Source organism: Folsomia candida, unplaced genomic scaffold (genome assembly GCF_002217175.1).
Source record: "Folsomia candida strain VU population unplaced genomic scaffold, ASM221717v1 Fcan01_Sc019, whole genome shotgun sequence".
In the NCBI taxonomy this organism is placed as follows: Eukaryota; Metazoa; Arthropoda; class Collembola; order Entomobryomorpha; family Isotomidae; genus Folsomia; species Folsomia candida.
This window is the reverse complement of record NW_019091211.1, coordinates 3350207-3378197: the sequence shown is the minus strand read 5'-3', so window position 1 is coordinate 3378197 and position 27991 is coordinate 3350207. Positions and strand designations below refer to the sequence as shown.

The 27991-nt window shown below is 36.8% G+C and overlaps 1 protein-coding gene and 1 pseudogene across 1 annotated transcript; one reads left to right on the top strand and one right to left on the bottom strand.

Annotated features, from left to right (window-relative positions):
* Positions 1–285: 285 nt before the first annotated feature.
* On the bottom strand, positions 286–1357 carry LOC118438304 (annotated as a pseudogene).
* A 23490-nt stretch (positions 1358–24847) lies between these two features.
* LOC110857506 lies at positions 24848–27334 on the top strand. Its single transcript, XM_022106094.1, has one exon. The coding sequence runs from the start codon at positions 24848–24850 to the stop codon at positions 27332–27334; it is 2487 nt and encodes an 828-aa protein (XP_021961786.1).
* The last annotated feature ends 657 nt before the right edge of the window (positions 27335–27991 follow it).

The following is a 27991-nucleotide window of genomic DNA, read 5'->3' as shown; positions in this document are numbered from 1 at the left end:
AGTTGCTAATTTAGAAAAACAAAGTTAAGGTTTGCTAAAGCTAGCAGTTGATGCAGGTGTCCTAACATAATAGAGAACAATAAAAAATTAATGATTTTGGTATTTTTTGTTTTCTTTAAGATTTCATGGGCATAATTTTTAGCCTAAACTATTAGGAGACTTAAACTCCTGTAAATTATTTTCAAGATAATTGCTTTATTTAAGCTAAATAATTATTTACATTATTTAAGAATTTTTTCTCAGGTTAAAGTGACTAAAGGTCTTGTCAAAAAATATAAAAAATACATTAAAGTTAAGATTTGCCCTACAAGAATATAGGGGTCTTCGGCCGGTCGGGCCCCAATTCAAGTTAATAATATTACAATATTAATTATTAATCAAAAATTTATTTGATTAAAAGGATTAAATTGAGTTCTTTTTAATTTATTTTTTTGAGTAATAGGTAAAATTAATAAAATGGCAACAGATACTACTAGAGCAGCAGCCCCTCCTAATTTATTAGGGATCGACCGAAGGATAGCGTAAGCGAACAAAAATATCATTCAGGTTGAATATGAACGGGGGTAACTAAAGGATTTGCAGGGATAAAATTTTCTGTGTCTCCTAGAAGATAGGGGTATATTAAAGCTAGCGATACTAATCCTCATATAAGCATGATAAATCCAAATAAGTCTTTAAATGAATAATATGGGTGAAAGGGGATCCTATCTGAGTTGGAATTAACTCTTAGGGGGTTATTTGATCCTGTCTGATGTAAAAATAGAAGGTGCACTAATGTTATTCCGGCGATAATGAATGGTAGAACAAAGTGGAATGCAAAAAATCGCGTGAGTGTAGCGTTATCTACCGCGAATCCCCCTCAAATTCACTGTACTAATATTAAACCTATATAAGGGATTGCTGACAATAAATTTGTAATTACTGTGGCGGCTCAAAATGACATTTGTCCTCAAATTAATACATACCCTATGAAAGCAGTTGCTATTACTAAAAATAAGATTAAGACTCCTATCGTTCAGGTCATTGTATAAGTATATGATGAATAGTAGATCCCTCGTCCTATATGTAGGTACAGGGCAATGAAGAATATAGAGGCTCCATTGGCGTGTATGACTCGTAGAAGCCATCCGTAGCTTACGTCTCGGGTAATATGAGCTACTGTATTGAATGAGATGGCTACATCTGCTGTGTAATGTATTGCTAAGAATAAGCCTGTGATAATTTGGGTTACTAGGCATAGTCCTAGAAGAGACCCAAAATTTCACCAGGCTGAAATATTAATTGGGGCAGGAAGATCTACTAAAGCATTATTGGCAATTTTAAAAAGAGGGTGTACTTTCGTTCTGCTATCATTATTTTAAAAAGTGTGAGAGGGTTTTGAGAGGGGCCTCAAATTTATTAGAAATTTTTACTACAATCACTAGGGTTAAAAATAAATAAAGCATAGAAGTGGTTAAAAGAATGCAGTTGTTTCATCTATAGAGGAAATTAAATGTTTTTGTTATAAGAAATCTTGTTCTTGACTCTTTAAATTCTTGGAGGTCTACATTTATAGTTATAAAGAATACCAAAATTATGGGGATAAAAATACTATTAGGGAGGGTGGCTATTTTTAATCTAATTAATTCATTTGACGCTAGGCTAGTAATATAAATAAACAAAACTATTAACCCCCCTAAAAAAATTAGGAATAGAATATAGGAAAATCATCTAGTTTTTATAAAAAATCATGCAGTAATACATAAAATTATAGTCTGAGAAATAATTAAAACTATTATTATTACTGGGTGTCTTCTTAGATAAAATATAGCTCTAATTCTTGCGGAAGTTAACAAAAATATTTTTATACAAAATTTAATTTATGAAAAATATTAGCTTTGGAAGTTGGAAAAAAGTGGATAACTTAATTTTGAAGTTTTTATGCTTTAAGCATACTTAAGTTTACAAAACTAATATTATAAAATTAACTATAAAAACTTATATTTTTATCTTTTATTAGAGGTTTAATTATTCTTTCTGGGATTTGGATTGTGTGTTCTAAGCGGGATCATCTTTTGTCTGTTCTTTTAAGACTTGAATATATTAGATTAGGGGTTTTTCTTTTATTGTTAGCGTTATTGAGAAAAGGAGACTTTTTCTATTCTTTAGTTTATATTACTTTTACAGCATGTGAGGGTGCTCTAGGTCTTTCTATTTTAGTGACGATAAGACGGACGCATGGAGGTGATTATTTTAAGTCTTTTAATTTTTTTTAAAGTTTATGATAGTAAATTTATTTTTTATCTTTTTATTTATAGGGTTTTTAAAGAAGTTTAAATTAAATTTAATTTATGTGTTAACATTTATTTCTGTTTATTATTAATTTATTAGTAATTTATACTTTAGTAATTTATACTTTAGTGGGTCAGCCAGAAACGTTTTACTTAGACTCTTTATTTTACTATGATGGGGTTAGATTTATTTTAGTGCCTCTTAGAGTTTGGATTAGAATTTTAATAATTTTTTCTAGATATAAAATTTTTCGTTTCAAGGAGCATACTTTTTATTTTTATAGTTTTGTTTTTTTATTACTTTTTATTTTACTATTGACTTTTTTTTCGGGTAATTTATTATTTTTTTTATTTTTTTTGAGGTTTCTCTAATCCCGACACTTTTAATTATTATGGGTTGGGGCTATCAACCTGAGCGTGTTCAAGCAGGGATGTATTTTTTATTTTATACGCTCACAGCGTCGCTACCTTTACTTTTATTAATTATGTACTTATATATAATTGGAGGTGGTGTTTCTTTATTTTTTAAGGAGTTATTTTTTTATCCATTTTCAGGTTTTAATTTCTTTGTTATTACTGCTTTTATGGGTTCGATAGCCTTTTTAGTTAAACTCCCTATGTATTTTACACATTTGTGACTCCCTAAAGCTCATGTTGAGGCCCCCGTGGCAGGCTCGATAATTTTAGCTGGGGTTTTATTAAAGTTAGGGGGTTACGGGCTTATACGAGTTCTTAATACCACAGGGGTTTCGGTCATAAAGTTTAGCTCTTACTTTATAGGGCTAAGATTAGCTAGAATAATATTTACAGGGATCTTGTGTTGTCGTTTAAATGATTTTAAAGCTTTAGTAGCGTACTCTTCAGTAGCCCATATAGCTATGGTGATTGGGGGGCTAATAACTCTCTATTCATGGGGATTTATGGGGGCCTTAGTGATGATAGTAGCTCATGGAGTTTCCTCTTCAGGTTTATTTTGTATGGTTAACTTATACTACGAACGAACTGGGAGCCGAAGTTTTTTTATTAATAAGGGGCTTATTTTAAGTTTTCCTATTTTTTCTTTACTTATTATCAGAGATTTTTCTGATAGCTAGAATTATGAGTTATGATTATATTATACTTTTATTTTTTCCTCTAGGCTCCTTTTTAGGGGCTGTTTTTACATTATTTATATTTTCCTTTTCACAACACGGGTCTTCTTATAATTCACTATACGGGTTTGTTCATTCTAATGTTCGTGAGATCCACACTATCAGACTTCACATTGTCCCAGTAAATTTTTTAGTTTTAGGGTCTAATTTTATTTTTACATTTTACTAAATAATTTCATTTAAATAGTTTAAGAAAAATTTTAGTTTGTGATTCTATAGATGGGGGAGCCCTTTAAGTAATATTTTATTTGGTTTTACCTTTTTATTTAGGAGTTTTATTACTAGTGGCTAGCTTAATCAGTATGCGGTTTGGTCTTTTATATTTTCTTTCTGCTGAAACTATATTTGTTGAATGAGAAATATTTTCTTTTAGATCAACTTCTATTATTATAACTCTTATTTTTGATTGAATAAGTTTGAGATTTATAGGGCTCGTAATATTTATTTCTTCTATGGTACTTTTTTTATAGAATCATATATATAGAGGGGGACAAGTTTTTAACTCGGTTTATTTTTTTAGTATATTTCTTTGTCTTGAGTATAGTCTTTATAATTTTAAGCCCTAATATAATCAGAATCTTATTGGGGTGGGACGGACTCGGTCTTGTGTCGTATTGTTTAGTAATTTACTACCAAAATGTAAAAAGAGCAAATGCGGGCATACTTACAGTTCTCTCTAACCGTGTGGGTGACGTAGCTATTCTTTTATGCATTTCATGGCTACTGAATTTTGGTAGATGGAATTTTTTTTATTCACAGTTTGTGTATTCGTACGAAGTAGTTTCTTTTATAGTTATTCTAGTAATTTTAGCAGCTATAACAAAAAGAGCTCAAATACCCTTTTCTGCCTGGCTACCTGCGGCTATAGCAGCTCCCACCCCAGTTTCGGCTCTTGTGCATTCATCTACTTTAGTCACAGCCGGGGTGTATCTATTAATTCGGTTTAATGGCACTCTAGGTGTCAATAATTTTTTATTATTTATTGGTATGCTGACTATATTTTTATCTGGTTTAGGGGCTAATTTTGAGATAGATTTAAAAAAAATTATTGCCTTATCAACATTAAGTCAGCTCGGGTTAATAATAACATCTTTGGGGCTGGGCTTCTACGAGTATGCCTTTTTTCATCTTTTAACTCATGCTATATTTAAATCCCTACTATTTCTATGTGCTGGGGTGTTTATTCATTCTATAGGGGACACTCAGGATATTCGAGCGATAGGGGGGCTAATGATTTCTTGCCCAGTCACATCTTTGTACTTTATTATTTCTTCAATAGCTCTTTGTGGGTTTCCGTTTTTATCAGGATTTTTTTCTAGGGATATAATTATTGAATTTTTTTTTCAAAGTAAAATAAATTTAATTATGGGATGCTTAATAGTTTTATCTACATTGTTTACATTAACGTACTCTGTTCGCCTTTTGTATTTTTCTTTTTTTAATAAAATGGGTAATCGGTATCTTTTAAGTTTAGCTGAGAGAATTAACATACTAATTCCGATAACATTTTTAATTTTTATATCAGTTTTGGCTGGCGGGCGGGTGGCTTAGAGTTTATATATTTCCTATAAATTTTATTTTTCTACCCTTGTGGCTTAAATTATTGGTCGTTACTATAATTTTTAGTTTTTTCTTTATTTATTTTTTCTTAGAAGACTTTAAGGTTATAAAGAAAATTAGTTCTACCTCAGGTTTAGACTATTTTTTAGGTTCGATGTGACTGCTTCCTTTTATTTCTACTTTTGCTCTAACTCCTATTATTAAGTACGGCGTAAAAATTTTAAAGCTTGCGGACCAAGGTTGAGTGGAGTTTTTAGGGGGGCAAGGATTTATTGACAAATCTAAGTTTATTTCTTCCAAGGCAGATGTATTAAATTCCGTAAGAATGAAATTCTTCATATTTAGTTTCTTTATGGGTGGATTGGTTTTATTTTTAGCTTAGCTTAGATTTTTATAGCTTATATAAAAGAGCACTACGTTGAAGTTGTAGGGGAAGACTGAGTCTTGAAAATATATCCCATAAAAATATATTTATTTATTTAAACATTGAAAATGTTTTGTTTTTAATTAAACTAAAATAGAAAAAAAGAAAATAACGGAGTTTAACCGTTAAAATTTTAAGTTAGCGGCTTAAATTTGGCTCCCTTTTCTTATTAAAGAGGCTGAGTACCTAATAGCCATTAACAGTGGCTCGCCGCTTCTTTGGCTTCCTTTAAAATAAGGGGAGAGCCCAAATTTTTCAGGTCGAAACTGACCGCGATTTTTCGCTTCTTACTAGTGTAAGATAGACTTTCACAGTACTTTCTGAATGCAACCCAGATGTTATTTTTAACTACAATCCTCTATTTTATTAATATACAATATTATTTTCAGTCTAAAGCTCCTTGGCCCCATTCATGTAGAAGTCCCATTAAAAGAATTAAGATGAAGAATGTTAATAGAGTTAGAGTGTGGGCTCAATTTATTGATGTAAGAATAACTGGCAGGGGGATGATTAGAGTAATTTCTACATCAAAAATTAAAAATACCACTGCGATTAAATAGAACCGAAGAGAAAAAGGAAGTCGTGAGGATCTTTTGGGGTCGAATCCACATTCGAATGCTGAAGGTTTTTCTCGTTCTTGTATATTTTTTTTTTGCAATAAAAGAGTTTAGTAAAACTAAAATTGAGGGTAACCCGAATGAGATAATAAATATTATTAAAATTATATTTATCGAACAAATTGAACCTTCTAATTGGAAGTTAGGTGTACTTTTATACTATAAATATACTTTAACCTCCTCATCAGTAGATACTTATATAAAGAAAAAGTCACACCACATCAACAAAATGTCAGCATCAAGCAGCTGCTTCAAAACCAAAATGGTGGTTTCTTGAGAAGTGATTTTTTACATGTCGTGAGAGACTTGAAAAATGTGAAGAATGTGTTAAAAATTCATAAATTTCAACATTTTTCAATTTCTGTCCTGACTTGCACGCCAATAATTTGTTTTTGTAAAATTTGCTATTGTACCAAAATAAGTCCAAAAATTTATCAGGTTTGAAAAAATACCCATTGTCTCAATATCTTACATTTATACCCCCAATTTTTAATCTAATGTGAATTTCTTTTAATTCATCAACGTCTCAGCGTTCATTAATAAACACACATCTCCAATTTTTATAAAAATTTTATTTCTGTCTACAGGAATAATTATTAACAAAACATCACAAAATAAATACATTACATTTGTAAACTTTATAAAAATGCTCATCTTTATTTCTAAAAGTTGCATAAATTTTATTTTTGTGTTGACTTCCACGCCAATAATTTCCCTACACAAAATTTACAACGTAGAACCGACCGCATTAACAGTAAAATTTGTCATGTTAATTTTAATAAAATTTGTAATTCTTTCTTAATAAATTTTAGATTTATAGATTTAATTAAATCTAAAATAGATTTCATTTGATCTGAAAAAATATATGGCCACTAGGGAACTAAACTCGCAAAGAGTTATTTGGCTCAGTTAAGTTAGTAAGTATAGAGGAATAATGTCAAGTTTCTTAAATCTTTCATATCTGGGCGAAATATTCATTTTTCGTTCGTAACTCGTCGTAGTTTAATAGTTTGCTAGTATGGACGCGACCTATAAACAATTTGTCAGGGCAAGACGGATGATTCCGTGTAGCCGGTCTAGGCGGAATCCTTAGCGCTTTTGAGAATATTGCCGTTTTAAGTTGCGTGTTCGTGATATGATTGCCGAAAATGAATTTTGCATTCAATTTCCATTCAGAAAATAGTTTTAGTCCGACTTTAGCCCGACCCATGGCTTGTGACCCCGTGTTGTCTGTCCGTCCATCCATCCATCTGTCTGTCTGTCTATCTGTCTGTCCGTCTTTCGATAACTCTCTTTAAACTTATCTGATCGACTTGAAATTTGGCACACACTTAAAACATGCCAAATTAGGAATCAAGGTCGAAGATGGGCATGATCGGTCCACTGGTTGGCCGGGGGGGTCATATTAGTGGTGTGGGTCCATAGTGCAGAAAATACAAAATAGTTGTAGAAGGCTGAAATTTGGCACTAAGGTAGTTAATGGCTAGTAATGAAAGAATATGAAGTGAAATTTAAAAAAAACTCCGTATGAAGGGACCCTAGTGGGTGACCCATACCGATTTCATAAAATCGTCCAATTGAGCTGGAATTTGGGATTTATATAAAATTTGTTAACATGAGCATAAGATCATTAAAGAGTATATGGGTCGGGCTCCGCAAAGCTGTACTGATAGGTTTTCTCCATTTGATTATCATGCTTCAAAATTTGTCTCCTGGGGAACTTACCTCGCAAAGAGTTTAATATTTGGCTAAGTTATGTAAGTATAGAGGAATACTGTCAAGTTGCTTAAATCTCGCATATCTGGACGGACTATTTATTCTTAGTTCGTAACTCGTCGTAGTTTAATAGCAGTGTTGTAGTAGTTAATTAGTAGTAGTAATTAGTAGTAGTTAATGTAGTGGTTAATTTTTGTGCAGTTTTTATAAATTGGTTACGGTAACCGACAAGAAATATCAATTTCATTGGAATAATTGAAATTTAAATCTGTGTTAAAATTGGTAAATGTAGGTTTTCAATAAATTGTTATTGGCATCGGCATTGATTTAGAACACCGAGAAGAATTAAGGTTTATGTACATTTAGCTAAAAATATGGAAAAATGCAATTAAAATTTCGCACCGGTAAGTTTATATAAATTACACGGGTCTATTGGTCGAGAAATGTTGAATTGGGATTCAAAATCTGGCATCTGTGAGCTCAAGAACTCTACAATTTGAGATTTGCTGATAAGCGACGCAACCCGAAGTCGTCAGAATTTGGCGAATTACTAATTTTCTAAAAATTAGTAATTACGAATTTACCAAGGAATGTAGGCATTTATCATATTCTTATCAACCTTAATTGTCGAGTCAATGATTTAGCGATCAATTCTAAATTATATTTTAATATACCTATATTAAATTAATTATTCTTTGGAGTAGTGGCTTAGAGAGGATGTAAGCTGTCAAAACCTGTGTTATGTTGTTTACTTTTAATGTACAAATGTTTTTCATAGAGTCATCTTCTCTATTCGATTTAACATTCATTTTTTGTATCGCATAATTTGATAAGAACAGAAAATAAATGCTATTATTATTATTATTATTTTCCAAAACCAAATCCTTTTTGCCATATTGATCAAAATAAGCAAGAAATAAAGCTGTGACATAAAAAATGGTTATACATGTATTCCTTCGTACTAAGAATTCAATTCCTCTAACAAGTTTTTCATCTAATTATTTATTAAATACATAAAGTCTTCTTTTAAAAAAATAGCTTTTAGCTTAAATCGGAAGCATTTCTTTTCCACAAATTTTCGATGAATAAAGACGTAATGTGATTAATCTTCACAAATTTGCTCAATTTGTGACTTTTACAGTGAATAATTAAATTGTTTTTGTATCGAAAATTTGCTATATAATTTGCATTGCAAATACGAAGTTGCCAGACAAATTTAACTAGATGTTTTACAAGATTTAAGAAAAATGATAATAGTATGCGACAAACCAAACGAGACCAGGACTTTATACAACCACGACTGAAAACAGAATTTGCCAAAAAATCTTTTGCTTATCAGTTTGTAAAATGTTGGAACAATCTGCCACTTTCTATTAAAAGCTCCAAATCATATGCAGATTTCGACGTATCAACCAGAAAATTACTTATCTCCAAACGATCTGACCAATTTATGTACTCGGACACAAGAATTATTAACTAGTTTCATAAAGTATAATAATAGATGTTAGAAATTCCCAAAAAATATATTATTTATAAATTTTATTTTTGACCTTATTTATGTAACTGTGACATTTTGCTGGAATCAACATGTATTTACACGTTATGCCTAACTGTCACTTGAATAAACTATTGAATTGATTGAATTGAATTGGCATGAGAAGATCTATTTATTTTAATTTATTTTTCTGTGGAGTTAAGTTTTCTGAGTTTCCAACCACAGGTAATAATACACGTGCAATATGTGTACACAAATTTTCATATTTTTGCATCATTAAGAAACAAAAGTTTTCTCAATTGTAAGGCATTTTGTTAAATTTCCTGTTTTTTTCAAGAAGAACGTTGACACGGATTTCACCAACGAGGAAAGTATGAGAAATTCAGTAAACTTTTACCAATAACTTGTTACCTAATGAAAACGGGTTATTTCATCGCTATTACTCTCATATTTGTTGTAAAATTTACGATATTTTTCGAAATACAAAGGTGACACACCTATTTTTTAGTAAGGGGAAAAAGTACACGAAATTGAGTTTCAAAATAATTTTTTATATCAATAATAAATTGTTACGATATTAAGATTACAAAAATAAACACGATATGAATCGGCCTACAAGTTTATTTCACAAAGAAATTCCATCTATTAATCAATTGAAGTAAATAATTTTTTTTAAACCGAAATATTGGCGTTAGACCTCTACATGTTTTCTAATACTCATTTTATCACGTAATTCAAGAAATTAAGCAAACTTTTTCCAGTTTTACAATACTTCGTTACAATTTCGGTTAAAAATTAGATCTTGATCTAAAAGATGCCAAATTTTATGAATCATGGTTGAAACATTTTCGAAATCTTGCCAAATTTTCTGCCAAAACTTGCTTGTTTTACGCGTGTGTATAAGAAAAATTTATTTACTATTAGAATAATTTGCTGCTATTTTGAAGATCTCGTTCAATTATAACTTTAATGGGCACCCATTTAATTATTTATTTTTCAAATCCTTCTAAAAATTACCATCTAATGTTTGCAACTTTCTCTCTGCTCGTGTGGGAAAAATGTACAAGAAATTGAATATAAGAATAATTTCTCATTAATTCCTAACTTTCAAGGAATTCGATTTTTAACTAATGTAACAAGTATTAGATATCTAATTTAATATAGAATTAAATGTCTTGTAAAAATAAAATTTTGGCGTAAAATTGACCCATTTTTTTTTATAAATCTTTATAATTTTTTTTTGCCGGCAAAATTTCAGGCTTCTTGAACTTTTTACTTATTATTTTGGTACAGAATACTTCAAACAGCTTAATTGCCTCAAATACTCAACCGATATAGTTCATCTGCGAAATCATATTTGCAAAATTTCAAATCCACACTTTACTTTTAATGGCATCCATTTAACAGCCCCCCTAAAAATATGCTATTTGCCCCCTAATTATATACTTTTTGCCCTAGTTTCCTTTTGCCCCCACGTAATGTTTTTCATGCCCCCTAATAATTAAGCGATTCCCCCTAAATAAATACATTACCACTTAATTAAATTTTGTAAAAATCCAAATTATTATGTTTATTTCAACACAAATCAAAAATATTAACATCCTTCAGTCAATTAAAAGAGCTTTGGAACACTTTGCAGGCCTTCCACGCCTCCTTCGTTCTAGCGGTACACATTTAGCTTCTGGATGCACCTCAAAAAGTTTAAATTTTATGGCGAATCCAACAATATGTCTGCAAATGAACGATTTGAGAAAAAAGGGACAGGTGCAGGCTGATTCTTGCCATGACGTTGTCTTAAAATTTACCATCCAAAGTTGATTCATTGTCTGTATATATGTGTTAAAGCTCTTCCAGGAATATGTTTCGGTCATTCGTATGTACTTATTTCTTATATATTTTTTCGGTAGCAATTAGTTCATACTTTTTCATCCACAATTGTTTCGCTGCTTCAAATTCATTCTGTGATCGTGCAAGTTGTAGTTGAGCAATGTTTTGATATTTTTCCATATGTGGGATAGATTGGGTGGGGAAATTGGGGAGTGAGTGATACGATTGATGTGGGGTTTCTGGACAGCAATGTATAGCTGTGTTGTTGTGGTCTAATGGAAGGCACTCGGGGCTAAACTGAGAGATCCAGGCTTCGATGTCTGGGGGCAGCTAGTTATATTTTTGCAAGAAGTCCGCACTCTCTGATCAGCTCGTATCACGATCTCTCTTTTCTCTCCCACACATATCTCCTTATCCGTGACAATTTAACCTCTTCATTAATACATATAAAATATAAACAGTTCATTTAAATTAAAATCCTTCATCATAGGCCATATATTTTACCGTTTTTTGGCCTTGGGCAATGATCGTAATCCTCAGAAGTGTTTTCGACGATTGCACTTGTCCCTTCCAACGTTAAAACTATACGACATTTGCATATACAAGAGTCGTTATCCTTATAAAAATATGATGCTTATGTCGTTAATTTCTCTTTTGAGCAAAGTTAAAGGAAGATGATATAAATAAGTACATACGAATGACAGAAACATATTCCTGGAAGAGCTTTAACACATATATACAGACAATGAATCAACTTTGGATGGTAAATTTTAAGACAACGTCATGGCAAGAATCAGCCGGCACCTGTCCCTTTTTTCTCAAATCGTTCATTTGCAGACATATTGTTGGATTCGCCATAAAATTTAAACTTTTTGAGGTGCATCCAGAAGCTAAATGTGTACCGCTAGAACGAAGGAGGCGTGGAAGGCCTGCAAAGTGTTCCAAAGCTCTTTTAATTGACTGAAGGATGTTAATATTTTTGATTTGTGTTGAAATAAACATAATAATTTGGATTTTTACAAAATTTAATTAAGTGGTAATGTATTTATTTAGGGGGAATCGCTTAATTATTAGGGGGCATGAAAAACATTACGTGGGGGCAAAAGGAAACTAGGGCAAAAAGTATATAATTAGGGGGCAAATAGCATATTTTTAGGGGGGCTGAAAATTATATCCCACTTTTAATTCGAGTTGTTTGACACATTTGACAACCCGTAAATTTTATAATGCCACTGTGACAGACCTAAAATGAAACTTTGGCCTAAAAACAGATCAAACGCACATGACAAAGGTGCCAATTGTGTTTTTTTTTGTCTGAGAAAATTGAGAGACTAATTTGTTACATTTTTAACATTTCTATTCATCAGAAAAAATCAAAATGTCCTGAAAATCTGTGAAACTATTCACTGAAATCATGGCTTTTTAAATCAAATTTTAGCGAAGAATTTATACGATTTTTATAATCGCAAAATACAAAATAGAGTCAAATAAAATCTGCAATTTTATTATTGTATTCAATTAACTTTTATTTAATCATTATTATGGCGTAAAAGCTGGACAAAGCTGGCAGCTGTTTTCAAATTTTGCAATTTCTTATTTCATCACGTGGCACAAGAAATTAAGGAAACTTTTACCTGTTTTATAATACCTTGTTACCATTTTTATTAAAAACTAGATTTTTATTCTTTTTAAACCAAGACACCGCACTTATTGAATTATCCACACATTTTTGAAGACATCGTTTTAAAATAATTGTAGAATTTACTTACGCAACCCGTCACATTATATTTGTAGTCGTTCAACTAAATAAAATTTTGGCAAAGCTATACACATTTAAAAAAATTAATTATAATTTTCTGAATATTTCTGCCCAATACTTGAGGCATATTTCACACTGAGAAATGCAGTAGTGTGTGGGTGGATAGAATTAAACAATCAAATAGCAGTTTATTTATTACAGGTGAAAAACTTGATAGAGTTTTCAATTAAACTCTTAGAAAACTTATGTATACATTGGTATTGATTTGTTACCGGATTATAAATGGGTTTATACTACCGATCGGTAACAATTTATTCCGAGTTAATTGTATAATTTCTTATTTCACAAAGTAATTCATTCATTTGCTTAAATATATTTACGAAATGTGTCTCTAAATTATCAAAAAATTCAACTTTAGTACAAACCTACCTAACGTTTATACATCTGTTTACACAATAAGTTCCTCAATCTTCAAAAAAATAATTTTTTTGCATATACATAAGTCCAACATTTATTTTAAAATTTATTGATAGGAGATTTTTATTATTCAATCCAAACCTGGATATTGAGCAGTTAACTTCCATTGCAATTTGTAACTTGTGCACATTGAATTGTATGCCGTTTTTATGATAATTTTTACGCATAAAAATGATTATGTTTTCCAGCTTTAAAGCTGAATGTTGAAATACTAAAAATATGAGTAGATTAGTAAGCTATTAGATGACATGGTCGATGACAGTACTGTCGGGTTTACGTTCCATAGTTTTCAGGACGTATAAAAACATACGAATAGAAATCACGTCAAACAAATCAAAACAAGTCTTCCATGAAATTAGTGTTTTCCTCGAGCGAAATTATTTTGATACATTTACGCGACCTTATTCATTAAACTTATGTTTTTACGTGGTAAATCGTTTACCATTTGCTTTTGAAGCATATTATTAAGAATTTTAAAACATTTTGCAACCTGTCATACATCGAATGAAAATTTCAAATATTTTGAAATTGAGGTTAAAAAAATATAAAATGATTAGTAGAATTTAGGTGGACATCTTTAAATTTAAATAAAAACTACCCTACAGAAAAATAGTTACATCTGTAGACAATTTATGATAAACAATTTTCGAAAATTAAACTAATGTCGTTAAAGTATTCAATTTTATTATGCACAAATAAATAAATAAATAAAAAAACACATATGAATTATTTTGTTAAGAAGAAGTATTTGATTGTTAATGATTTTCTCCAGGATTTACTAATGATTTATTTCTGATCGGTATATTTGCCATTACCGCAGTATTGCTAAACAGTACTATTTATTAGGTATTACGATGTCGGTTGAAGTAAGCTAAATTTAAATACTCGGAGAAGTAATGATTCAATAAATTTCAATAGGGTTATAAATATATGTATAAAGTGGTCTGATATGAACTCTCTACCGAAATCGGTACCAACTTTTGCAATAGTTCAGAATCACGAAAGTATAGAAAAGGACCCAATTTGACTTGGAATATGGGTCAAAACTTAGGATAATTTATGATAATTTAGGAAGGGTTAGGTTTGAAATTGTAAGTGAAATTTGATCATTCCGTGATTTAAACATTTTTTTATCGATTGTTTCTAGTGTTTACAATACAGTAAGTATTTTCTATGACCTAAACTTTTGCATTATTCTAATGTTTATAAAAATTTTTAAATAAAAGTTCATTACGGTTGAAAATTAATTGATTTTATTGTTATTTATGGACATAGATAACAATGAAAATAAAATCAAATAATGAAATAAAATCAATAAAATAAATGAATTTTCAACCGTAACCAATCGAACTTATTGTAACTGAATATAAAAATGAAAATTTAGTACAATTTTAAAATTCTTTATTATTTTTCACATGCTTCAAATTATTGTGAGATCAATCTTCCGATTCATAAAAAAACATAAATTTTGTACTTTATCAAAATAATCAAGATTCATTGGTCTCTCCATATTAATGCTAAATTGATTAATTCATGCAAACAAATTTGAATTAAATTAAAATTGAAACATAAATTTATCTAAAACTATCTGAAAACGGTTTTTGGTAAATCAATTTTTCGAAAAACCAAAGAAGCTGTCGTCCAAGGCGTTCGTTTATTTTATAAAATTCTACACGAATAAAAATAAAACAATAAAATACCGCTGACTTGTTACAGAAGGAGTAATGATTATAAATCGATTTTGTCAAGTTAAAGTTTCTTCAAAAAAACCAGCAGTATGTACTCTGACATCAAATTGTACTACTGATAACAAATAATTATATCGAAAGTGTTCGTTCTACAATATTTCTAAATTTCACTCAGCACAATTTTTTTTCTGATAACAAGAAATATATTTTCAATAACGGATAGGTTTAATGTCAAAATTTGTCGTAATAAAATATTTTGCTTCTTAGAAATCAATAATTCTCTCCACCAAAAAAAACCCTTAATTTCATCTGGGAAATAAGGGCGAAGAGTGATAAATTGACCTACAAACCATGCATGGTATTTATTCAACTTTTTTACGTGTTGTGAGGCTGGCAAATAATTTTGTTGAATTACACAAAAATTGCGTATATCCACGATTTTTGCAAAACTTGATTTCAAACTACGTCTCAACTACAGATATTTGCCATCAAATCTATAATATTTATTTTGAATTAAAAATTCATCCTATTTTCCACACTGTAAAAATCAAGATACAGATTCGAAAAATGTCTTCATTTCCTAAAAACTTATCATAATAAAGAAATCAAAATAAGCGCATTACTTAGCACACATTTTTTATTTACTACTTTCTCCATTTCTAATAAAAACTTGTTATCATTCGACGTTGAATTTATTTCTACATCAATCTACAGATATTATATTGTACAAGAAAATTTGAAAATGTGCTTCTTATCTTAACTTTATTAAATTTTCACGCCAAGTTTGTTTAATTGTGAAATACTTAAATCAATTATATTTAACAAGTTTTACATGACTCAAGTAGGGTAGCCGGGGGCGACTGCGGCCACTTTTTTACGAAGATGCTTGCTTTGGTGAAACAAAAATACTTCGGAGGCAAAAATACTTATTTTAAGAATTTTGTATTCTTAATTAACTATTTGACTTTACATTAAGATCAACAAATAGTTAAAACAATAATTGCAATTCATAGTTATAAATTATTGATAGCAAAAAAATAGGTGGCCGCACTCGCCCCTGCAAATGGGGCGACTGCGGCCAATGGTTAGACAAGTGTTTAAGTTAAAAAATATCAAAAAATACATGGTTTTTAGTTATTTTTCTTGTTGCTGAGTTTCTGGTTGACATATAGACGGGTTTAGCTTTTGCTAGCTTTTATATTTCGTTTTTGTGGACATATGTTTGTCTGCTTGACTCTTTCTTGGCGTTTTCCGGATTCAGCTCCTCAGTTTGAGCTTAAGTTAGGCTTTGCTTTATGGATATTGCATTTTTTTTATGTTTTTTGGTCTTGGAGATTCAGACGATAATTTTGGGCTGATATAATTTCTGCGTTGTTAAGTTGCCTCCCTGTTTTAAGAGGCGCCTCGTTATAGTAATTTTTTAATTGTAATCGTTTTCTTTGAATGACTTTCAAATAAGTCAACTGGAGGAATAGCACAAAGATATCTAGTGAATAATGGTCATGATACTCGACTAATAATTTATGGTTCAATTTCGGGTGAGGGGAGTGGAGGGGGAGGAGTCCGAGGGTCAGACTCTTAGCATCAGCGTGGTTGGCGCTAATACTGCGTTGGTATCGATATAATTAATCAGGATAAATTTTTTTAGGGTCAACAAACATTTTGTTGACAAGAAATATTCCACTGACAAACAAAACAGTCAAAAATTCGAACAGTTTCCCTTCACACTAACCACACCACAAATGGCCACACTTACCCCCCAATTCCAAATATTGGGGGGATAGTGTGGCCACCAATTTTATAATTATTTGGGCAGGAATTTCATATGCAAATTACTATGAAAATATACTATAGGCATGTATGATTGAAGTAAAGATAATTATAACACTTGCTTTTCTATTAACGATGAAATCCAAATTTAAATGTCGCCTGATCGAATTGAACAGAAAAGTATTTCAATTAAAAAATTTTTAACGCAATAATTTAGTGATATAGTACTACAAGGTGAAATTTTTCGTTTTTGAAAAATATGCGGTTTTGACCTTGAAAACTTCACTGGCCACAATTGCCTCGTGGCCGCAGTCGCCCCCGGCTGCCCTACAATTCAAGCTTCAAATTATGAATAATTTGAAATAATATATTAAATAAAAATGAAATTCTGTTTATTCATGAATTTTAAAATTTATTCTTTATACACAAAGTATGCAACGATTTATTTATTGCGTATTAAATTGTTACACAAAATTCTCATCTTATCTGACCATCCCATTTCAACTATTAATTTCTCGTTAATTCCATCTACGGCGCATAATTCTTACATATCTTACAATTTTTAATTAAGATTTTACAAATTTTCACTGCAAACTTTTCTTTACATCATTGGGAGGCTACAAAAAAATACGGTGCATAAATGGCTGTCAACATTTTAATTTGCAAAGTTCAATTTCGCAAAAGGAATTGATTAACAGAAAATAATTATATACTTTTTCTTTTCTCTTCTGTCTTTTCATCATTGATAATTATACCAATAAATACTCGTTGCTGATCTGCAATTCAAAATTTGTGTATGATTTCGAGATGAAACTATACAAAAATTTAAGAATCAATTGGTTGGAACAAATTAGCAGACAAAAATATACAAGACAAATATTTATCGGTAGAAAAATTGCGACTTATCAAATTCGTTGTCAAATTAGTGAATTAAAGTTGGATGCGAGACTATCTGTAAATCCTAAATTAATACGAAATTTCCAAATTTAAATAATTTCGGGGTGTACAGTATACAATAAATTTAAAAAATCATTAAAATCAATGACTGAGATAAACTCCCGTAAATCGTGATCATGCTGGTATTGATTTATTACCGGATTTGCAAGGTTTGCGACTTATTTTCATCACATATTAATTTCCTGTAATGTTCATTGCATTCAGTAATGATTTATTACCAGTTATGCCTATCTTTCAAAGAGTGTAGTTGGAGACCAAAGTTTAGAAAATAAATTAGAAAACTTTTTTCAGACTAATTATAGCAAGAATTTGTAATTTATTATTTCCAAACTGAAGCTTTGCTCAAATAATACTTGTTGCGAAGACGGAATTCATCTATTTACGAGGGCCAGTTCTTCTGATCTGGCCCCTTGTGATTTTTATTTATTTCCAAATTTGGAAAAAATACTCACAGGAACGAGATTTATGGATCATTATGAACTAATTTCGGTGGTGCAAAAGGACCTAAACTCCAACTGTAAAGAATTTTATTGTGAACAAATGAAGCAACTGAGGCACAGGATTGAGGAGGGGAGCTTCACCACCTGCCAATCACAGATCTAGATGGCCTTTGCATATGTTGTAGTACCCCATGCTGCATGGACTTAAGTTATTCTCATATTGGTTAGTCTGGTCAGGGTATTATCATTTTGATTTAGCGGTGAAAGTATGTATGTAGGTGTTGTGAGCCAGTAATAAATAGCAGATTGTCATTGTAGTTGTTCTGTGTTGCGTCACAATTATTAGTAATTTTACTAGTTATTAGGCAGTAAGAACCTCGGATTTGCGTGAGATACGCAAGCGTGTCGTAATTATTCTTCTTCGATAGTAGATAATTCGTCACAAAATGGCGCCTGGTATGGGGCACTGCAGTTTAGGAACGTTGAAGAGAAATTAGAGGATTTAGGTTAGTTAAATGTTTGCATAATAGGCGACAAGATTGCTGTTTGTTTACGTCCAAGTGTGTTTGGGAGTCCGGGATACTGCGTTTTAATAGATTTGCGAGAAATTAGGTGCAACGTGTGGAATACTAGATTTGTTAGTTTAGAATATAAATGTGGATTTTTTAAGCTGCTCAATTTGTGTTGCATAGTTTGGGCATAAAATTGTGGAGGAAAGTTTTTGTTGGATACTACTTTTCCTGGATTTAGTGTGATATTGTTCATAATATTAGTCAAAGAAATTGTGATAGTATATTGCGGGATGGTACGATTTTGTTTTGTTTACGTTCCGAAAGTACATTCTTGGGCATTATTTTTTAGCAATTCGAGAATATATAGTTTGGGATCATGTCGAGTGATTATTTTTCCGGTAGTAGTAGGAGTAAACAGAAGGGTTTACAATTTAGTGAGATGCCCGACTTAGTTAGTAGTCTCCAAGAAAGTCAAAAAGTTAGGAAAGATGTGACATCGGCTTTAGAGAAATTAGCATTGGTCCTTAGTAGTTTTAATAAGGGAAATTCAGGCGTCATTGATAATTTAGGGCATAGTTCGAGTAGTGAGAAATATTTTCCAGTTTCTCGTGGAGGAGATTTTGGGCCACAAAGTAGGACGGGAAGTAATGTGGATTGTAGCTGGTTCGATTCCGTTCATTACTCTTGTGCGCCGCAATCCTTCGAAAGTTCAAGCGGTCGTAAAAATTTGAATTCTGAAAGGGCTAGTTTTTCTAATCATGAAAGTTATCATTTAGCAAGTCAGTCAAGTTTGTCATTTAGTTTAAATAGTGTGAACGGATGTTCACAAAGTAGAGTTTGTTTTCTTTGTAGAAATGGGGAACATATCGGGCGACAATGTTTAGAATTTCAAAATCAGGTTTTAACAAACGAGGTCCGAAGTGAACCAAAGGTGGTTCGTGAAGCTGAGGTTTTTAGTGAAAGTTATCAGTGTAGAAAACGGGATTTATTCAGGTCGGTAAATGCAAAGTCCCCTTTAATTCAAGTTTCAATTTGCGGTCGAAGCTTTTTGGCGTTGTTGGACACCGGTGCATCAGTTTCTTTAATTGGCCAAGAGGTCATGAATTTAGTAGATTTTTTGAATATAAAAAAAGAGCTGTCTTACAAATGTTTCTTGGGTTGGTGGAGATTCTGTGTCTACTCAATTTGCAAATTTAACTACTACGTGGGTTTCCGGAATTAGGAAACAAAAGTTTCATTTTGTGCCAGAGCTTGAATATTCGGTTTTGCTAGGACAAGATTTTATCAGTGCCAATAATATAGTGATTGATATATTTTCTAATGGCTGGTATCAGGGGTCAGAGAGGCTGAATTTGGTTCGTTTTGATTTAGTGGGTGAAAATGAAGAGACAGGAGAAGTTAAAAGGTCTCGTTCTGTCTTGCAAAGTCTGGCTTTACCTGATGTCGTCGAGAAATGAATAATTTGACATGATATGAATTTTATGTAATAATATGAATTTTATGTAATGACATGATTGGTTTTATGATTTGACTTGGGGATATTTGTATGAATATTTGTCCGCATTTGTATAGTTTTAATGTGATATGATGATGAATGACACGATAGCGATGCATGTAGAGTTTCTGTGCCGGGGTGCTTACCCTCCCGGAGAGTTTCTGTGCAGACACGCAGTCTGCACAGAACCTTTTTCTGTGCAGACACGCAGTCTGCACAGAACCTTTTTCTGTGCCGGAAGCCTAACCTACCCAGAATTCCCTTTGGAGAGGCAGCATGAGATGCCCGCAAGATGTAAATTTAGTTTTGCTGTCGCCCTTCTGGCTACCACTAATTGGATTTTCTGTCCAACTTTTATCTTGAAATTTGACTACTTGACTCTTGTGAACTCGTGTAACCTTTCTCCTAATTGGTCAGAATAATTCCTATTGTACTCCCACTTCAGTTGTGTTGTTCAATTTGGATTGGTGTTTGTGAAAAGTGGGGAGTTTTGTGTAATGGCCACTCGGCCACATATATGTGAAAGTTGGTAAAATAATTTTAGTATGCTACGACGACCGGAGGAAGAACTAGTGCCTCCAACCATTTTGTCCTTTTCGTCGCTAAATATTTGTACATCGCCACTCTCTCTTAATTTGTAAAAGCAATTGGATTTGTGACATTAAATAACTACATCGTTTGACCACCGCCACTTCGTTTATTTGCACGGTCATCAAGTTATAACATCGAATCACAAGTCACACCTACATACAGTCCTCTAAATCACAACCAAACCACCACATGGTCACGCGACCGAATTGACTCAGCCCTAAAGTGTTAGTGTTGAGAGAGAGAGAGATTCGACGAGGAGGAGGACCACCTGCCGACCATCGCCAGGGTCCATACCGTCGGGTCGTCGTCACGCTCCGGACCGCCGCCAAATAGGGTCCATACCGCAACGCCACAACTGGGAGTCGTCGTCACCCAGTTGACACCTGTATTTTGGGTTTGTACCCGCCCGAAGGGGTTCATTATCTGGGAAGTGACGTCCAATTTCCCCCCCACAAGGACAATATTTAATTTTTCTCTTTGTTGGGTCTATTGGTCCTCTAGATGTCGGGACTAGGAAGACCTGTCCGGTCCACCGCGGGAGCAATGCCACGACGATTCGAGGATTTCGTCCTTGCAGCTCCGCCGGCCGTGGATTCGCCAGCGTCGACGTCCGGTCGCTCCAACTCAGGGAGCGGATCTAGAGGGACCGTCCGAAGCCAACAGAAGAAGATTGAGGCGGAAACTCGTTCCGCACTCGTCCAAGTGGATAAGGCGCAACTACCACGAAGAAGGGAGCTCGCCCTCATGGAGGCGCGGCATCAGAACCTCTCCCGCAAGATCCAACGTTTGCACGATCTGTGCGAAGACCGCACCCTTCCCCCAGAAGAAATAGAACGCTTCACGGCAACACGTAAAGGTCTGGAAAACGACCTGGAACAGTTGACGGAGGATTTGGTGCGAGCAAAGGTGGAAATTCAGTTCGAAGAAGAACTAGTGGAAATCCAGAAAAAGGAAATCCAAATTCAAGCTGACATGGACATGAACAAGTTGGACAGCGATTCGGACGTAGAAATGGAGTTGGAGCAAGTAGATAAGAGGGATTTGACTCTTAAATGGGCAGGTGAACAGCAACAGCAGACAGGTCTACCTCCAATTACCCCATCAATTGTTTCCCCTGAATTGAATGCCTGGCATTTCCCGACAATCACGCCAGAGTTTGCGTCAAGTGTTCCTTCATTTGCTCAGCCACCCACGACAACGATAACAAGCCAAGCTATGCCCCCTATCGCTCCAGAATCATGTCAAACGCCGTGGTCATGGTGGACACAGCCACAAGTGTCATCATCATCTCCGCCCATGACTACAACGCAAACGAATTCACAACCCCGAACGGTTTCATCGTCAGCTACGACCACCACGACTGCCCTGAACAATCCACTCTTTGCAACGTTTGCAAAGCCGAATCCCCCCCCAAGTTCATCGAATTATTGGACCGTGCCGTCGTCCACGCAGAACGCCGGGTGTCCACCCCCGCAGCAGACCGCTGGGTATCCACCCCCGCAGCAGACCGCTGGGTATCCACCCCCGCAGCAGAATGCCGGGTGTCCATCCCCGCAACAAAACGTAATGGTTCCCCAGGTGAACAGCCAGCCAACTGCTTCAGTAACCGACAAGATTTTGGCTCGACAGCTTCAGGGTCGGGATTTGCCAGTGTTTTCTGGCCGACCGGAAGAGTGGCCCGCCTTCTTCGTTGCCTACCAAAGCAGCACCAGTTTCTGCCAGTTTTCCCCTGCAGAAAACCTCGTCCGTCTGCAACGCTGCCTGAAGGAAGAAGCACTGAAGATGGTGCAATGTCTTCTACTGTCCCCCGCAAGCGTCCCAACAGTTTTGCAAAAGTTGCAACGCAGATTTGGTCGGCCCGATCAAATCATAGAGAATATGATGAAGAGGGTCCAGGATTTACCTCCAGTCAAGATGGAACGGCTGGACACCCTCGTTGACCTGGGCATCGCCGTAGATAATCTCTCCGCCACTATTCAAGCCCTAAACTGTGCCCAACATTTAAGTAACCCCATGCTCATCAAGGAGTTGGTGGGGAAGTTGCCGAGCGTCAGTCAGTTGGAGTGGTCCAGACATCTACAGCAATCCGGTCAACAAGTGGCCACCGTTGATTTCTTCGCGGACTGGCTAACCAACTACTCGGACGCTGCATGGCCCCTTTGTCCCCCCAAGATAAGCAGCGAAGACCGCCACCACGAGCGCAGGAGGAAGAATTCCCACGACCGAGTCATGGTGGCGGAAGAGGAAGCGAAGAGAACACGAGGCAACCGTCAAGATAATCGTCCCCGTCAACAACAAAGAAGGCCGCCAGAGAGCTGTCCCTGTTGCAAAAACAACCGTCATAAATTGTATACGTGCCCGGACTTCGCCAACAAATCAATGGATGAGAGATGGGAGCTGGTAAAAAGCCAGCACATTTGCTTCCGTTGTTTGGGGTCCGGCCACTCCAGAAGGGAATGCCAGTTTCCGCGAGCTTGTGGAGTCGAGGGGTGCGACAAACCCCACCACAAGCTGCTTCACACTAACCAGCCAAGAAGACGACCCGCGGAGGAACCAGAAAGTCCTCTCCGTCAGCGTCCCCCAGCAGTTCCTCCAGAGATGGTGAACACGGGTGAAGAGTTGCCGTACATCAATCTGATGATACTGCCCGTGACGCTGGAGGGTCCAAAGGGGTCAATCGAGACGCACCTGATGCTCGATTGCGGAAGCACCCTCACCGTCGTGGAGAGCACAATCGCCAAAGCCATTGGACTGGAGGGACCGTCTCGTCAGATCAGAGTGGGCGGATTCCAGAGTGACCCCGCTCTCATAAACACCAAAGTCGTCTCCGTCCGCGTCAAGTCACGGGACGGCAGCTTCCAGCAAGACCTGAAAAACGTGAAGACGGTGGACCGACTGAGGCTCCGCGAGCAGTCAGTCCGGAAATCACTGCTAAATAAGTGGTCACATTTGCGAGGGATTAATTTGGAGACCTATGATTGCAAACGTCCAGGGATTCTTGTGGGGATGGATAACCCCAGCCTCTTCCTCCAACAAGATTGTCGTGTTGGGAAAGGAAGCGACAGCAATTCCCCCATTGCCATCCGTACGCCTCTAGGATGGGCGCTAATGGGCAGAACTGCGTGGGCCGGCCGTGAACAGTACCCATATCACATGCAGGAACTCGACCCACTTCACCAACTCGTAAAAGATCAATTTTCCACTGAGTCGTTCGGAGTTAAGCCTCTCGTGGAAACCCCAAGAACCAACGAGGACAAGCGAGCACAGCAAATCCTCGATGCAGCCACTCATCGCGTCGAGGGCGGATGGGAAACCGCTCTGCTGTGGCGCGATGACCACGTCCAGCTCCCGGAGAGCTATTCCAACGCGTACCGTCGCCTGTTGTCCATGGAAAAGAAGATGGACGGCGACCCTGCATTCATGAGCAGCTATTGTGCGAAGATTGAAGAGTATCTTAGCAAAGGATACGCAAGAAGGTTGCCCCCCGACGAAGCTGCAATTACCACCGCCAAGACCAATTACATTCCCCACTTCATGGCTTACAACCCAAAGAAACCAGGGAAACTTCGCTTTGTATTTGATGCCGCCGCCAAGAATCATGGGCGCAGCCTCAACGATTACCTCCTCCAAGGACCAGACAAGCTGGTCCCTCTGCCAAATATTCTCCTCAAGTTTCGCCAGCGGAAGATAGCCCTAACGGCCGACATTGAGGACATGTTTCATCGGGTGAGGGTGAAGAAAGAAGATGCCCAAGCCCAACGCTTCCTGTGGAGAGGGCGTGACCGTTCCCGTCCCCCCGACGTCCTCGAGATGGGTGTCCTCATTTTTGGGGCAACATGCTCCCCGACGTGTGCCCAAGAAGCCAAGAACCAGAATGCTGCAGAATTTCAACAGCAATTTCCTGACGCCTGCGACGCCATAGTCAACCGCCACTATGTTGACGACCTCCTCGACTGTTGTGACACCGTGGAGCAGGGGATGAAAAGATTTGATGAAGTCCGAGCCATCCACGCCGCCGGTGGATTTAATTTGAGAAATTGGCTGTGAAATTCGCCCGAAGTTGTCGCCCACATTCCCGAGGAATTGCGAGCTAACAACATGAAAGACCTTCAAATGGGAGAAGACAATGTCATCGAACGAGTCCTCGGTCTGTTCTGGAGACCGGAATCTGACGTCTTCACTTTCTCCCTCAACTTCGTCAAAGCCAGAGAGGAGATTCTGACCGGCAAGAAAATTCCCACCAAGCGTGAGATGCTCTCACTCGTCATGTCCATTTACGACCCGTTCGGATTCCTCGCCATCCTGACCATCAAAGCCAAAATCCTACTTCAGCAGGCATGGCGTAGTGGGATAGGGTGGGATGATGAGATTCCCCGATCAATGTTCGAGTCATGGAAGAATTGGCTACAGGAGGTGCAGAAGATTCCGGAATTTCGGCTTCCTCGCTGCTACTCCCCCATTTTCACATCCGCGGAGGAGATCCAGCTTCATATTTTTGTCGATGCCAGCGAAGAGGCATTCGGCGCCGTGGGATACTTCCGGGTCCGGAAAGAAGAGGACCTTGAAGTTGTCCTCGTCATGGAAAAAGCAAAGGTGGCCCCACTGAAAAGCCTGTCCATCCCACGAATGGAACTCCAAGCAGCCTTGATGGGAGTGAGACTCGCCAACACGCTCACTCAACAACACGATGTGAAAATTGACCAAACGATTTTCTGGTCCGACAACACTACGGTTCTCGGGTGGATAAAGTCGGACGGGCGAAAATACGTTCAGTTTGTCGCCAACCGAGTGGGAGAGATTCAAGAGCTCTCCACTCCCGAACAGTGGAGGTGGGTCCCCACACTTGAGAACGTCGCGGACGAGTTGACCCGCCTGGAATCCCCTTGCGACTTTCAACCATCCAGTCGCTGGTTGAATGGGCCCCCCTTTCTACACAGAGAAGAAAACCACTGGCCTGTCCCGACCTGCAACAATATTAAACTCTGCCCAGATGAGGAGATGAAGAATTGTGTGCTTCATCTCCAAGAAGTCGCCCCCCTAATCGACATCAGTCGTTTCTCACTGTGGAGAAGACTGGTCAATACCACGGCGTATGTTTTGCGTGTGGTTGATATCGCGAAGAAGGAGCAATCCCCTCGCCGCAGCAACGAGATTTGTCCCGACGAGCTGCTCCGTGCCCAGCAATGGTGGTGGAAAACGAGCCAGCAACAAAGTTTCCGAGATGAATGGGAGTGCCTATCTGCAGATCTGCCCCTTCCCAAGAAGAGCAGATTGTCCAAATTCTGCCCGTACTTTGACAACGACCAAGTAATGCGTGTCAGAGGAAGGATTGACAACGCATCACAAGTTGACCAAGCCGGGAGGAGGCCAGTTTTGTTGGATGCCAGACACCCTTACACCCGTCTCCTCATTGACCACTATCACCGACAGTGTGGTCACCATGGTACAGAACGAGTCCTGAACGAGATTCGCCAACAGGATTGCATTGTCCATCTCCGTTCGGCCGTCAAGAAAGCTCAGCAGACCTGCCAAATCTGCCGCAACTTTAAAGCGAAACCAACCCCACCCGAGATGGGACAACTGCCAGAAGCCCGACTCGACAGTCACGTCATCCCCTTCCACCGTACCGGCCTGGATTACTTCGGTCCCATCGAGGTAATCGTGAAGAGAAGCCGCGAGAAGAGATACGGTGCTCTCTTCACCTGCCTGGTCACTCGTGCCGTGCATCTTGAGATCGCCACCAGCCTGAATACCGACGCGTGCATTATGGCAATCCGGAGATTTGTGGGAAGACGAGGATGCCCCGCCCACATCTACTCCGACAACGGTACCAACTTTCGCGGCGCCGACCACGAGTTGAAGACGGCCCTGCAAGAATTACACCAACAACAAACTGAGAGCGAATGTTCCGTGCGTGGAATCACTTGGCATTGGAATTCCCCTTCTGCACCACATTTTGGCGGAAGCTGGGAACGTCTCGTCCGCTCCGTAAAGACCGCACTGGGAAAGGTCCTCCTGCAAAAGAATCTGAAGGATGAGTCCCTGTACACCTTTCTCGTGGAAGCTGAACACTCGGTCAACAGCCACCCCCTCACTCATGTCTCCGTTGACCCCAACGACCCGGAAGCCTTGACCCCCAATCACATTCTCATCGGACGGTCCAGCAACTTGCAACCGCTGGGAAGCTTCAGTCCCGCTGATCTCACAAGCCACAAGCAGTGGAGAGCTACTCAAGAGCTGGCAAATCAATTTTGGAAGAGGTGGGTGCGAGAGTACCTCCCCACTCTCCTCCGCCGGGAAAAATGGAACCGCCATGCCGCACCCATCCAAGAAGGGGACGTCGTCGTGGAAATGAATGAATCCCTCGACCGAAATCTATGGCCACTGGGGATGGTGGTGAAGGTTTTCCCCGGAAAGGATGGAATTGTCCGCGTCGCGGATATTCGCGAATCCCACGGCAAGGTGTATCGACGCCCCGTCGCGAAACTCTGCATCCTCGACGTGCGGGACAAGACCGCCCCCCAACTCGACTCCCCGGAGGAAGGCGACGCTCGCCTTGAGGAGGAGCATGTCGTCGAGAAATGAATAATTTGACATGATATGAATTTTATGTAATAATATGAATTTTATGTAATGACATGATTGGTTTTATGATTTGACTTGAGGATATTTGTATGAATATTTGTCCGCATTTGTATAGTTTTAACGTGATATGATGATGATTGACACGATAGCGATGTATGTAGAGTTTCTGTGCCGGGGTGCTTACCCTCCCGGAGAGTTTCTGTGCACACACGCAGTCTGCACAGAACCTTTTTCTGTGCAGACACGCAGTCTGCACAGAACCTTTTTCTGTGCCGGAAGCCTAACCTACCCAGAATTCCCTTTGGAGAGGCAGCATGAGATGCCCGCAAGATGTAAATTTTAGTTTTACTGTCGCCCTTCTGGCTACCACTAATTGGATTTCTGTCCAGTTTTATCTTTTAAATTTGACTATTTGACCCTTGTGAACTCGTGTAACCTTTCTCCTAATTGGTCAGAATTTTCTATATTTTACTCCCATTTTCTGTGTGTTGTTCAATTTGGATTGGTGTTTGTAAAAGTGGGGAGTTTTTGTGTAATGGCCACTCGGCTTCATATATGTGAATTTGGTAAAAATAATTCAGTGTGCTACGACGACCGGAGGAAGAACTAGTGCCTCCAACCATTTTGTCCTTTTCGTCGTTAAATACTTGTAACATC